General features: G+C 51.0%; 1 protein-coding gene across 5 annotated transcripts; it reads right to left on the bottom strand.

Moving 5' to 3' along the window:
* Positions 1-3,585: 3,585 nt before the first annotated feature.
* cav2 (caveolin 2) lies at positions 3,586-7,707 on the bottom strand. Of its 5 annotated transcripts, none has more exons than XM_076140001.1 (4): positions 7,357-7,707; positions 6,955-7,142; positions 4,490-5,087; positions 3,586-4,345 (listed from the first exon to the last, which is right to left on the bottom strand). In XM_076140001.1, exons 1-3 carry the CDS (start codon positions 7,504-7,506, stop codon positions 4,937-4,939), a joined length of 489 nt encoding a protein of 162 aa, XP_075996116.1. In that variant the 5' UTR covers positions 7,507-7,707; the 3' UTR covers positions 3,586-4,345; positions 4,490-4,936. The 5 variants fall into 5 exon arrangements, with proteins under 5 accessions (XP_075996116.1, XP_075996115.1, XP_075996114.1 ...); XM_076140000.1 differs by having other exon boundaries at positions 4,498-5,087; XM_076139999.1 differs by having other exon boundaries at positions 4,502-5,087.
* Between the last annotated feature and the right edge of the window lie 4,846 nt (positions 7,708-12,553).

The raw sequence follows: 12,553 nt of genomic DNA, 5'->3' as shown, positions 1-12,553 counted from the left end.
TGTTTCCCTGTTTTAACAAGGCAGAGTTCAGGCATTTCAAAGGTCTGACTCCCACCTCATGACCTCACAGCCCCGCCTCATGACTCCTGACCCCCCAGAGAGCCCCGCCTCCTGACCCCGCCCCCTTTGAGCCCCACACAGTGAGCCTGAGAGGAGCTGCTCCTCCCTGTCAGGTGTCCCAGTGTGTCCCCGCTCTAACACGCAGCTTGTGTGTGTGTGTGTGTGTGTGTGTGTGTGTGTGTGTGTGTGTGTGTGTGTGTGTGTGTGTGTGTGTCTCATGGAAAGAATTCCACTTTTCCAAACTCTCTCACAAACAGAAAGACGTGTGGGAAACAACTGTCCAACAACAGGAAATTCGTAATGTTTCCTCTGCTGGACACACGGAGGATGTTTCAGGACACACACACACACACACACACACACACACACACTACACACATTACGCACATTACGCACATTACGCACGTGGACAGTGTGCCTATATTGTCGTATTCTATACACTACACACACTACACACACTACACACACTACACACACTACACACACTACACACTCTTCACACTCTTCACACTCGTCTCCTAAAAGGGGAAACTCAGTGTGCGGGACGCAGCAGGACGCAGCGAGGCGCACAGTTTAACGTGCCCACAGTTTAAGGTGCGCACAGAGACGTGGCCGTGCAGTGACGCGCAGTGCGGCGCGGCGCAGCGACGCTCCGCACTTTATTCCACTTTTACAAAGTTCGTCAGGTGTAAGTTCACTCTGACGGAGGTATGGAAGCTTCAGCTCACACTCGGGACTCGACAGACAGACTAGAACCAAGACAACGATCCCACTTTGACCCGTAACCCGTCAGGACGCCCCGCTCACCTTGACCACGTCGTCGTTGATGTGCTTGGGGTCCCGGTTGACCAGGTCGATCTCTTTGGTGTGCACGTCATGCATCGTCTTCTCGTTCAGGCTCTCGTTATCCATGTCGTCCTTGTTGTTGGGTTTGTAAATGTTCCCTTGTTTCCTGATGAACGGCGAATGCAGAAACTCCTGTCAAAGATCCGGAGGAGGCAGAGAGAGAGAAGAGAGTGAGGAGGAGGAGGAGGAGGAGGAGGAGGAGGAAGGCTGGAGAGTCAGCAGCAGCCTGCCCCGCGCGCAGGGACCACACCCCTCCAACCCGCCGCAAGGGGTCATCACACACACACACACACACACACACACACACACACACAGCGCATCATTTTCATCTCTATTTCTCCAGTTGTGACCTGATGATGTATTTACACCTTTATAAGTAAAAACATCGCCGCATTCCGCACCTCAGTGTGAAAACCTCACTCTTTCTGACTGTGACGCGCAAAGTGCCGCTCCCTCTCCATTTACACCTAAAGTACAGTAAAGATTCATCAGATTTGTTTTAAAAATACATTTATAACTCCCCTGGAGTGGAGAAAGACTTGGTGGTTATTCTAAATTTGTCTCCCCGGCTTTTACGCGCGACGTTTCCACTTGGATTCCATCGTCCCGGTGAGAAGACGCGGCGGTAACGAGCTGACATGTGCGCGCTAATGCGGCTCCGTGAGCTCCAACATTCCCGGAGCGGAGCAGAGCCATCAGTCATGTCAGAGGGGAGAAGAGGTGCGAACACCGCAGATCAATTAGCTCCTGGATGAGATCGAGTCCCGCTGACTGTACCTCCTCTCGGTCTGTCTCTGTGTCTCCGTCCTTCAGTCCTCCGGTCATGCTGTCTGTCCACTGGCTCTGCGCTGCCCGGTGAAGTAGAGGAAGCGGCGGGGTGGGAGGCGTGTAGGCGGGTGGAGGAGAGGAGAGGAGAGGAGCGGACCTGACCGAGCACTGCTCTGCTTCCTGCGGGCACCGCGGCCACCAACTGACTCCTGCCACTGGAGGAGGAAGAGAAGAAGAAGGAGAGGAGGAAGGAAGCTCTGCGCGTCGCCTTGGATCCCCTGAGCGCAGCCACCTGTGTGTGTGTGTGAGTGTGAGTGTGTGTGTGAGTGTGTGAGTGTGAGTGAGTGTGTGTGTGCCCTCCTCTCACCCTATAGCTGCTCTGCTCGCTCCCAACAAACGGGTTGTTGTAATCAGTTTGGAATAAGTTTATTTGGGGAATAAGACTGAACACACACACACACACACACACACACACACACACACACACACACACACCCCTCTGCTCTGCTATTGGGCGTTCATGGAAAGGTGTGTGTGTGTGTGTGTGTGTGTGTGTGTGTGTGTGTGTGTGTGTGTGTGTGTGTGTGTGTGTGTGTGTGTGTGTGTGTGTGTGTCACACCCGAGCCTGAGGGAGTGAAGTGCTCATCATCATAATGGAGAGATTAGGAGAAGTATGTCCTGTGAATAAGAACATTTATACTAAATACACAGCGCTCACACTGAGGGAAACATGGGCCGATTAAAACATCCTTCACTTTCTCACATGGTCAGGAGTGTTTACACTTCCTCTGTCAGCTCACCTTGGCTCAGTGTGTGTGTGTGTGTGTGCGTGTGCGTGTGCGTGTGCGTGTGCGCGTGTGTGTGTGTGCGTGTGCGTGTGTGAGCTGCAGGAGCATTTTAGCCCCATGAAGCTTCCAGATGAACACCGACCTGTGTGAGGATCTGCGGGGTCATCAGGTCGTACGGAGCAGGACACTGATGTGAGGAGACGTTCCCTCAGGCTGTCACACACACACACATGCACACACACAGCTCACAAACAAAACAGGATCTGTGGGAACAAAGTGAAGTTCATCATTAGACTGAGTAATGTAAGTGTGTCTGCAAACACTCTGCTCTGAAACAGCTGATCCTGTCCCAGGGCCAGTGTGTCAGGTGTGTGTGTGTGTGTGTGTGTGTGTGTGTGTGTGTGTGTGTGTGTGTGTGTGTGTGTGTGGTCACACAGAACAAACCAAAGGTCAAACTGCTCCTTTGACCTTGATCCTATCTGAAGCAGCAGACATGCAAATGAACGGTGAGTTTCCCTTTAGAGTGACAGCAGGAAGTCGCTGAGATCAAAGGGTTACAGGCTGAGCCCAGGATGGTTTACACACACACACACACACACACACACGTTTACTGAAGTCTAAACAGCAGCATGAGGAGGAGGAGGAGGAGGAGGAGGAGCCACCTGCTGGATGAAGTCCTCACACGGCATTACAGCGCTGGAAGCAGCGGGTAAAGTTAAATAGGTCAGAGGTCAAATGTCTCTGAGTCCAGGATTCACTGCTGAGGGACAGGGCTGCAAGAAGTCAGCAGTATAAAAGAAGAAGAAGAAGAAGAAGAAGAAGAAGAAGAGGAAGAAGCTGTGACAGCAGTAGCAGTCACAGTTGTAGTGTCAGTAGCAGGTGTGTTCCCTCAGGCCTCCAGCTGAGGGACTGATGGGGGCCCAGCACAGGGGGGGCGTGTGTGAGCGAGGCCGGGGGTCACGGCGCCTCTCTGTGCAGGAAACTGACAAATCACTGATTTACGAGAGGCGGCTCTGGCACGCCGCCGCCTCACCGGCTCATCAGCTCCTCTGGTGGCCACATGGAGGGAGATCAGGTCTAAGGTCTAAGGTCTAAGAACAACACTTTGGGTTTGTTGGAGTACATCAGCTTTATTCCAAACTGAGCAGATAAACAAAGCAATCAGACAGAAACAGGAAGTTCAGACATGAATCACACAAATCACCTTAAGAATCTGGATTATTCATTTATCCAAAGTGTTTGTACAGTTTAGACTTTGCAAAGCTGCAGAGTGTTTCAGGGGCTGAGCTGAGTCCTGGTCCACGGCTGAGCCTGATCCACACCTGACAGAGCCGACAAATTCACCTGGATTCTGATCAGATCTCACTCCAAACCAACCCCCTGATGAACGAGGCCCCGCCCCCACCGATCACATCTACAGGAGATTAGTTTGGACATGAGGACCGGAGCACACGGATCAGGACCGGAGCACACGGATCAGGACCGGAGCACACGGATCAGGACCGGAGCACACGGATCAGGACCGGAGCACACGGATCAGGACCGGAACACACGGATCAGGACCGGAGCACAGCTGCAGAGTTCAGATCCACATGATTCTAACAGATTAAAGAGTCTGAAGGTGTTAGAGCTCAGATCAGATCCTCCTCCAGACGACACACAAATAAATTATTAACCCCTCGTCTCAGATTCAGATTCAATCCAAATTTGATTCATTCAGTATTTAAAAAAAAAACATCTCCAACTCTTCTAATATAAACATCAGCTGCGTGTGAAAGCAGAGAGCAGAGAGTCGAGTGTGAAAGTAAGATAAACAAGCTGCAGCTCAGCATTTCATATAAACAAACGCTCCTCAGAACGACGTTAGACCTGCAGCTGAAGCTCTGGAGACACACACACACACACACACACACACACACACACACACACACACACACACACACACACACACACACACACACACACACACACACACACACACACACACACACACACACACACACACACACACACACACACACACACACACACACACACACACACACACACACACACACACACACACACACACACACAGGGGATACAAGCAGGAACATGACTCAGCTGTGTGTGTGTGTGCGTGTGCGTGTGCACGTGCGTGTGTGTGTGTGTGTGTGTGTGTGTGTGTGTGTGATAAGATTCAACTCTCGTTCACAAACTAAAAGAGTGAGGAGACTTGATTTGGTCAGGTTGAGGACGCGTGGAGCATGTGAGCTCTTCATCAGGAGGCGTGATGATCAGACAGAGGAGCTCATCAGGATCTACAGTCAGATGTTCTCCTCTAGGGAACATGAGAGTGATGGGACTTTATTTTGTGAGTTTAATTCCCCATGTTGCTGTAGAGAGAGAGCTCACGTGTTCCACCACCTCCGTCAGTCAAGCTTCTTTGGTTCTTCTTCTTCTTCTGTGTCCTTCTCCTGGTGGCCTCAGAGGCGTCAGTACTCTGTGGTCTCCACGTGGACGGAGGACAGGCTCTTCCCCGCGCTCTGGCAGAGCGGCGTCAGGAACATGTCCGTCACGCTCCTCCACACCACGCGGAGGGACGGCAAGACCATCAGGAAGCTCTGGATCAGAGGCATCACCAACCTGGAAGAGAGTAACGGCTCAGTCATTTTGAAGGTCTGAGGGTCTAAAGGTCTTAGGGTCTGAGGGTCTGAAGGTCTAAAGGTCTGAAGGTCTGAGGGTCTAAAGGTCTTAGGGTCTGAGGGTCTAAAGGTCTGAGGGTCTAAAGGTCTGAGGGTCTGAAGGTCTGAAGGTCTGAAGGTCTGAGGGTCTGAAGGTCTGAAGGTCTGAGGGTCTAAAGGTCTTAGGGTCTGAAGGTCTGAAGGTCTAAAGGTCTATAGGTCTAAGGGTCTAAGGGTCTAAGGGTCTGAGGTTCTGAAGGTCTAAAGGTCTAAAGGTCTAAAGGTCTAAGGGTCTAAGGGTCTAAGGGTCTAAGGGTCTGAAGGTCTGAAGCTGTTTGTCTGAATCAAAGGAACGACGTCAAACAAACACTCTACCAGACAACTTTGACCTGGTAAACCCTTCTTTGATTTAAATTCTGCAAATTTCCTATTGAGCTCTAGAAAATAAAAGCAGCAAGAAGTTCTCTAAATAAATCAGTGAGCTGTAGAGCGTCTGGACTCTGGGCTTCTCCTCTGCTGGGCTCATGTGTGTGTGTGTTGTGTGTTTGTGTTTCCTTATCAGCCTCTCTCTCACACACACACACAGTATCAGACAGAATGTAAGCTCATTGTTTCCCCGCCTTGCCGCCCTTATTAGGCTCTGTTACATAAAGAGAGAAGGTGCGTTAGAGTTGTTGTTGCTAAGGTTCTGCTCTCTTTGAAGCCGCTCTGCTCTGCTCTGCGTGACCTCCCTTCCTGACATTCCCCACACACACACACACACACACACACACACACACACACACACACACACACACACACACACACACACACACACACACACACACACACACACACACACACACACACACACACACACACACACACACACACACACCTGCTCAGGTGTCTGTATTGATGAATACCTGTGGCTGCATCGTCCTGAGCCCTCACCTAGAGGAGCAGCGGGGTCAGAGGTCAGAGGTCAGGCGAAAAGTAACTCTGCCCCGCTCGCTCTATCTGCGTGTGAGGAATGTCCCACTGCTCTCTGAAAATAGGCCGTAGAGCAGCGAGTCGTCTCAGAATGCCAACAATCTGGAAAAGGGCACGGGGCGTTTTTTTCCACCGGCCCCTGAACGCCACATTCCTCACAGTTTTCCATACAGAGCTTCCTCCTGGGCATAGATCTGATGTTGTTCCATAAAGTGCTCATGAACGGGGGAACATACGTGTGGCGTGACCTGGTTGAGCTTGATGCAGGCGTGGATAATGGAGCGTCATGACATCATATCAAAACAAAACACTGGAGGGACTTTACATGTGACGTTCTCTGTGTAAGGCACTTCTGTCAATGTTTGCCTGCAGGGACAGAACAAACATCCATGAGGCAGCAGGAACGCTGGAACGCTCCTCTAACGCTCCTCTAACGCTCCTCTAACGCCCCTGCTGACTCTTCATCTGTCTGGAGCTCAACACTAAGACTCAGATCCTCCTCCTCCCCCTCCTCATTAAAGTCTAAGCTTATAACTTGTAACTTGTATCTTCTGATATCAGAACATTGCCCCAAGGAAAGGCAACTGTTGCTTAAGTTTTCAGTTGCCTAAGATAGAGCGTCCTTGGATCCATGACCTGGACTCTATTAACCCTGTGATGCCCTACATGTGTGTGTGTTTACCATGATGTGTTTACATGATTTTCTATCTTTTCAGTGTGATTAGAGTATCATCACCTTCTAACGATCTAAGAGCAGAGAACTTTGTTTATAGAGAGGCATGTTTGGCTCTGAGCCATGTAACCTGGGCTGCCGGTTGCTTAGAGACCAGTCCGGCTTCGGGGGAACGCGTCCGTACCAGATATGAACACAGCTGATCACCGCGAAGAGCAGGCCGAGGATGAAGGCCAGCGGCACGGCGAGCAGCGTGCTGAGCAGCCGGTAGAAGACGAACTTGACCAGCTCGAACACGGCGTGACTCCCGATCCAGACCCGGTCGAAGCTGTGGGTCGAGACGGGCTCGGCGATGACGTCTTCGAACCCGACCTGCCGGATCACACACAAACACAAGTTCACACACTGACAGGAAGGCGTGTGGTGATGATGATGATGATGATGATGAAGGTGGACCGCCGGGGCGCACAGGCAGCTTAACGACTTCCGACAATTGACGGACCAAACTTGTAAACAATGCTGCTCTCTGCGCCTTTACGCGGCTCCTCTGCGCCTTTACGCGGCTCCTTTACGCGGCTCTCCTTACCTTCAAGTGCGCGTTGATGTCCCCCGGGTCCCGGTCCGGAGGCTCCGCGTACAGCTTCCCTTTCTTCGACAGCATCGGCTCGATCGTTCGGTTAAACTCGTCCGCGTCCATAATGATGCTGGTGTGCGACTTCTCCTTCTCCAGACCCATGTTCCCCGCACACACACACAATAACACACAGGCACACACTCGGGCAGAGCGGCTCGGTGACGGTGCGCACCGAGCTGAGCCGGACTGAGCAGCGACCCGCCCCGTATGGAAAGCAGCAGCGCGGCGCAGCGTGGGGCCGCGGAGACACGACAGCAAGGACACGAGACCCAGCAGGCTGTGGGGTCGATGCCCGAGAGAGAGACAGAGAGACAGAGAGACTGAGACACACAGACACACACACACACACACACACACACACACAGGTATTATTGACACAAAGATTACAGTGTCTTCAAGCAGACCTGTAGGTTCATCGATGTCTGAATTCTTGTGCAGTAAACTTTATGTGACACCTTTAGAAGGAAGCAGGCAGATTGGGACGTGAAAGCTTCCCAGCTGTCATCAGAACAGAACCATCAGCTGAGCTCAGTCTGCTTCACCCTGAACATCAGCCAGCACTGCACATCTGAACACAGGAACCACAACAGGAAGCGCTTCTATTGTTCTGAACGGGTCTGAACCGGTTACTGAGGTGAAAGGCTCCATGTGACCCGGTGAGCTACCCTCAGCTGCACACACACCTGAGTTAGGTGTGTGATGGAGCAGTGACACGCTCAGGTGGAGCTGCTGGTCAAAGAAGGTCCAGGCCCCTGATAGGACAGCGCCACCAGCAGGAGGGACGGAGCTACAGAGCTACAAACACACAAGCTTCAAGCTTACACCTGACAGAACCTGTACAGAACCACCTCTATGACAACACACACACACACACACACACCAGCTTCAAACAGCCATTCAAGTGTGTGAAGGTGATATTTCACCACAGCAACCAAGTTAGCAACCTAGCCAAACAGGCTAAGTAGCATTTAGCAACAATCCCACAGAAGCTGAGCAGGTAAACCAACAGCAACAGCAAGGAGATGAGACACAACGCAACACAATACAACATAACACAACATAACCCAACACTCTCTGAGCCCCCCCTTCGTGTGTGATGAAGCTTCACCCTCAGCTTCATCCTGAAGCTTGTAAAGTCCTGAACCTCCAGAGTCTCAGATCAGAGCCCAGCTGACTGACAGGGAAACTGACCAATCACGTCACTTTAATGTCACTCTGCCCCGCCCACAGTGACTTGATGAGTTGGAGCATGAATGTTTTGTCTCTCAGGTGAACGTTAGTGATATAAAGATTAAAGTAAAGATTCATGTTGGTTTATTTACAATTTATTTTCAGTTATGATCATTTTCTTGATTTGACAACAACTGTGAGCTTTGCTGTGTTTGTTTATAAAGACATTTAAGCTTAAAAACCTCTGCTGTTCCTCCTTTAACAGGTTTAATCCTTCATCCATGGGTTCTCTTCTCCTCCGGCATGAAGGGGAGGAGGTTCTTCCTCCTTCCTGTCTGAAGAGCGGAAACCAGGGCGGAGCTGGGAACTGAAACTCTCTCCCAATTGGTTGATTGAAACATCAGCAGGTGGAGTCAGAATGTTTCCAACTGGCAAAGTCTAGAATAGAAAAATGAATTTGTAAAGTAAATCAATATTGCAGTTATATGAGTGGGGTATAAGTGCACTCCTCCTCTTCCTCTTCCTCTTCACTCTGAGTCCAGACCAACTAGAAGACTCTGTGTGTCTCTGTGGTTCCAGGTTAAACTTTGTGACTCAGAGGCTGAAACATATTTGTGTGTGTAAACATGGAGGTCTTCTGCATCCCGTCTCTAAACATCCCTGCTCTGTTTACACGCCAGGGCTCTGGACAACATGAGAGAAGTAGGTCAGAGGTGAGACAGACAACAGAGAGGAGAGAGGCATGCTGGGACATCAAGCGCTCAGGGCCGTCCAGCATGGCGGACAACACGGCGGAACAATCCCTCCCTGGATTAACACGGACAGAGGGGCACAGAGGGGCATTCAGGGCCGGGGAGGAAGACCTGGGGAGGGGAGGGGGAGGGGGTGATGACAGGAGTGTGGACAGGAAGTTATGGGCAGAGGTTTGGATACGGATGTGGTGATGTAGTGTGTGTGGGGAGGACGCTGTGGACGCCAATGTGGGTCCGTCCGTCGCTCTGTGGGTCCGTCCACACTTGGACACATTTCTCCAGCTGCTGCCCAGACGGGAGTGAGAGCTGTGGAGACTCACGATCCCCTGATGATGTGTGTTGATAGTCTGGGCGTCCTCTCCTGAGGACATGAGGACCTGATCCTCATGTTTAGTCCACATTGCTCCTCATCGTTTCGGTTAAATGCAGAAATCGAGTTTTGCTTCCTCTTCCTCCTCCCTCTTCCTCCTCCTCAGTTGTCTGTCTTGGTTCCCAGAGGATGAACCTGAGTTGCTTGGTGAGGATGACAGAGAGTTCAAACGTTCCTTCATGCCATCTGTGATGAAGTGACAAGGAACCTGACAGACTGGATCTGTTTGCATATCCTGAGACTCAAAGTGTCCTTAAGCGAACACACACAGGTTAAAGTCTTCAGTCACATGATGTTTGCACCAGGTTGTCATTAGCGACAGCCTCCATTCTGCCTCCATCATGACGTCTGTCTCCTCTAAGCTCAGCTGGTAAGCTCACACAAAAACAAACAAACTAATCTAACAGTTAATGTGTTCATTTACAGTCCAAAGTGTCCACCGGACCAATGTTACCATGGCGACCTCTTTCAGCTCGATTAAGCTTGGACTGATTGAGCTCTCAATCACGTCAACATGTTCTGATCTGTCTGATATCAGACCTTTATGTGTCCTCACCTGTCCTCACCTGTTCCTCCTGTCCTCTCCTGTCCCTCCTGTCCCACCTGTCCTCACCTGTCCTCACCTGTCCTCACCTGTCCGTCCAGGTCCTCACCTGTCCCTCCTGTCCCTCCTGTCCCTCCTGTCCTCACCTGTCCTCACCTGTCCGTCCAGGTCCTCACCTGTCCCTCCTGTCCCTCTTGTCCCTCCAGGTCGCTGCGATCAAACAAACAAATCAAACAGTTAAAGATCGTGAGCAGTCTGAATCAGTTTGGAGTCAGACTTGGATCTTCTCATTCATTCTTCACCAAATCAACATCTCACGTCTCTGTTGGAGGGAAAGCAAACCTTCCAGATCTCCTGCTCTCCTGCTCATCTCTGGATCTGGGTGTTTCTGTGTCGGGGTGGATGTGAGATTCCAGAAGATCAAAAAAAAAAAGAGCAAAGCAACAAATGGGACAGATGAGCTGATGATCATGATCATGATGATGATGATTCAGATCCGAGCCAGATCCGAGCCAGAGAGGGCAAAGGTCGGCGCCATCTGCCTCCATGCTCCTGAGAGTTTACATTACATTACAACATTCTGAAGCCCGCCTGTCAAAATGCAAACACTGGGTTTTGCAAAGACTCTGCTATTGTTCCATTGTTCCATCGATCTGGAACAGAAAATCTGCTTTGGTTGCACACAGAAGTGAAAGAGAGCGAGAGCACACACACACACACACACACACACACACACACACACACACACACACACACACACACACACACACACACACACACACTGTCCCCAAATGTTGAGCCAGGGAACGTGTCAGGATGTCACACAGCTGATGACCCCTGACCCCTGACCAATGCAGCTGGAGGTGACAGGCTGCAGGTGACGATGAGCTGAGGACACAGAGGAGTGCAGATGAGTTTGAGGTGTGTTGGGCGCCGTCTTCCTTCTTGAACGTACGCCAGCAGCTTCCTGTCCTGTGTGTGTGTGTGTGTGTGTGTGTGTGTGTGTGTGTGTGCGTGTGTGTGCAGGTGTTAACAGCAGCTGTGGTCGACCTTCCTCTGGCCTGCGTGCGTCTCCATCCTGCCAGTTTTATATCTAACACATTCACCAAGGCATCCACATTCCAGGACCTCCTGGCCGGCGTTCCCTGGAGGATCGGAGTGGGAACGCACGGCGGCGTGGAACGTTTCCTCTGACTTCACCAGGAACAAATGTGCGTTTGTCCTACAGTTTCCAGGGGGAACAATGATATCAGTGCACCCACAGAACTCTGGGGCTTCCTGTTACACCCAGAGGACCTGAAACACACACTCTTACTGTGTGTGTGTGTGTGTGTGTGTGTGTGTGTGTGTGTATAGATTAATGTACATGCATGGTGCAGGTTTGCGTCTGGATTCATGTGGTGTGTGTGTGTGTGTGTGTGAAAGGAGGAAAGGCCCAGGATTCACCTCCTGCTTCATCTCAGGAGGAGTTTTCTCCTCCCCACACTTCAGTTCATGACGGAGATCAACCTTCATCTCAGATCACACACTTTCATGAAGCATAGCACAGAGCGTACACAAGGTCAAGATTTAGTGATGTTTAATCTCTCTCCCGCTCTCTGCACACACACCCTGCATGCCTGTGTGTGTGTGTGTGTGTGTGTGTGTGTGTGTGTGTGTAGGAGTATCTATCTGGGCCTGTGCAGTGTTTGTATGAGGTTGTCTGTTCAATGTAAATCGTGGCATGATTCTGTTTGTGTATGTTCATGGCTGCGGTGTGCCGTGCGTGTGTGTGCGTGTGTGTGTGTGTGTGTGTGTGTTTACAGATGGATGTAAGGCTCACAGGGTTTGATCCCAAACTGCAGATCTCTCACACGGACGCCAGAGAGGAAAACAGAGACAAACATAAATATACAACCAAGGCCTCCACTTCATCTAAATGAGAAACATACCAAAGGCAGGTGTGCGTGTGCGTGTGCGTGTGTGTGTGCGTGTGTGTGTGTGTCTCCTGATGAGATTAGGAGCAGCACAGAAACACGCCGGCCTGCCTCCTGGATTTCTCTCCTTATTCTCTCCTCACTGACGCTGTACACACGCAACAAAATGCAGGAGGCCACGACCGTCAGGAGGAGGAAGAGAAGGAAGAGGAGGAAGAGGAGGAAGAGGAAGGACAGCTTTCATCCTAAACACTGAAACAAACACCAAACATCTCCTTGACTGAAGTGTTCTTCTGTTCTCTGTTGTGTTGTGTTTCACATCAGCTCCTGTGTTCTCCTCATCCTCATCGCCCCTCAGCTGCTCTGCATCGCCCCTCAGCTGCTCTGCATCGCCCCT

This window comes from Genypterus blacodes, unplaced genomic scaffold (genome assembly GCF_046128005.1).
Source record: "Genypterus blacodes isolate CSIRO-AG114 ecotype Tasmania unplaced genomic scaffold, CSIRO-AGI_Gbla_v1 ptg000495l_1, whole genome shotgun sequence".
In the NCBI taxonomy this organism is placed as follows: Eukaryota; Metazoa; Chordata; class Actinopteri; order Ophidiiformes; family Ophidiidae; genus Genypterus; species Genypterus blacodes.
Note: the sequence above shows the minus strand (reverse complement) of the source record. Positions and strands in the feature narration are given on the sequence as shown.

Coding starts and splice junctions, on each gene's coding strand:
- cav2 (XM_076140001.1), bottom strand. CDS start 7,506: ATGGGTCTGGAGAAGGAGAAGTCGCACACCAGCATCATTATGGACGCG. Junction 7,143..7,356: donor ACATCAACGCGCACTTGAAG/GTAAGGAGAGCC, acceptor GTGATCCGGCAG/GTCGGGTTCGAAGACGTCAT. Junction 5,088..6,954: donor ATCAGCTGTGTTCATATCTG/GTACGGACGCGT, acceptor ACTCTCTTCCAG/GTTGGTGATGCCTCTGATCC.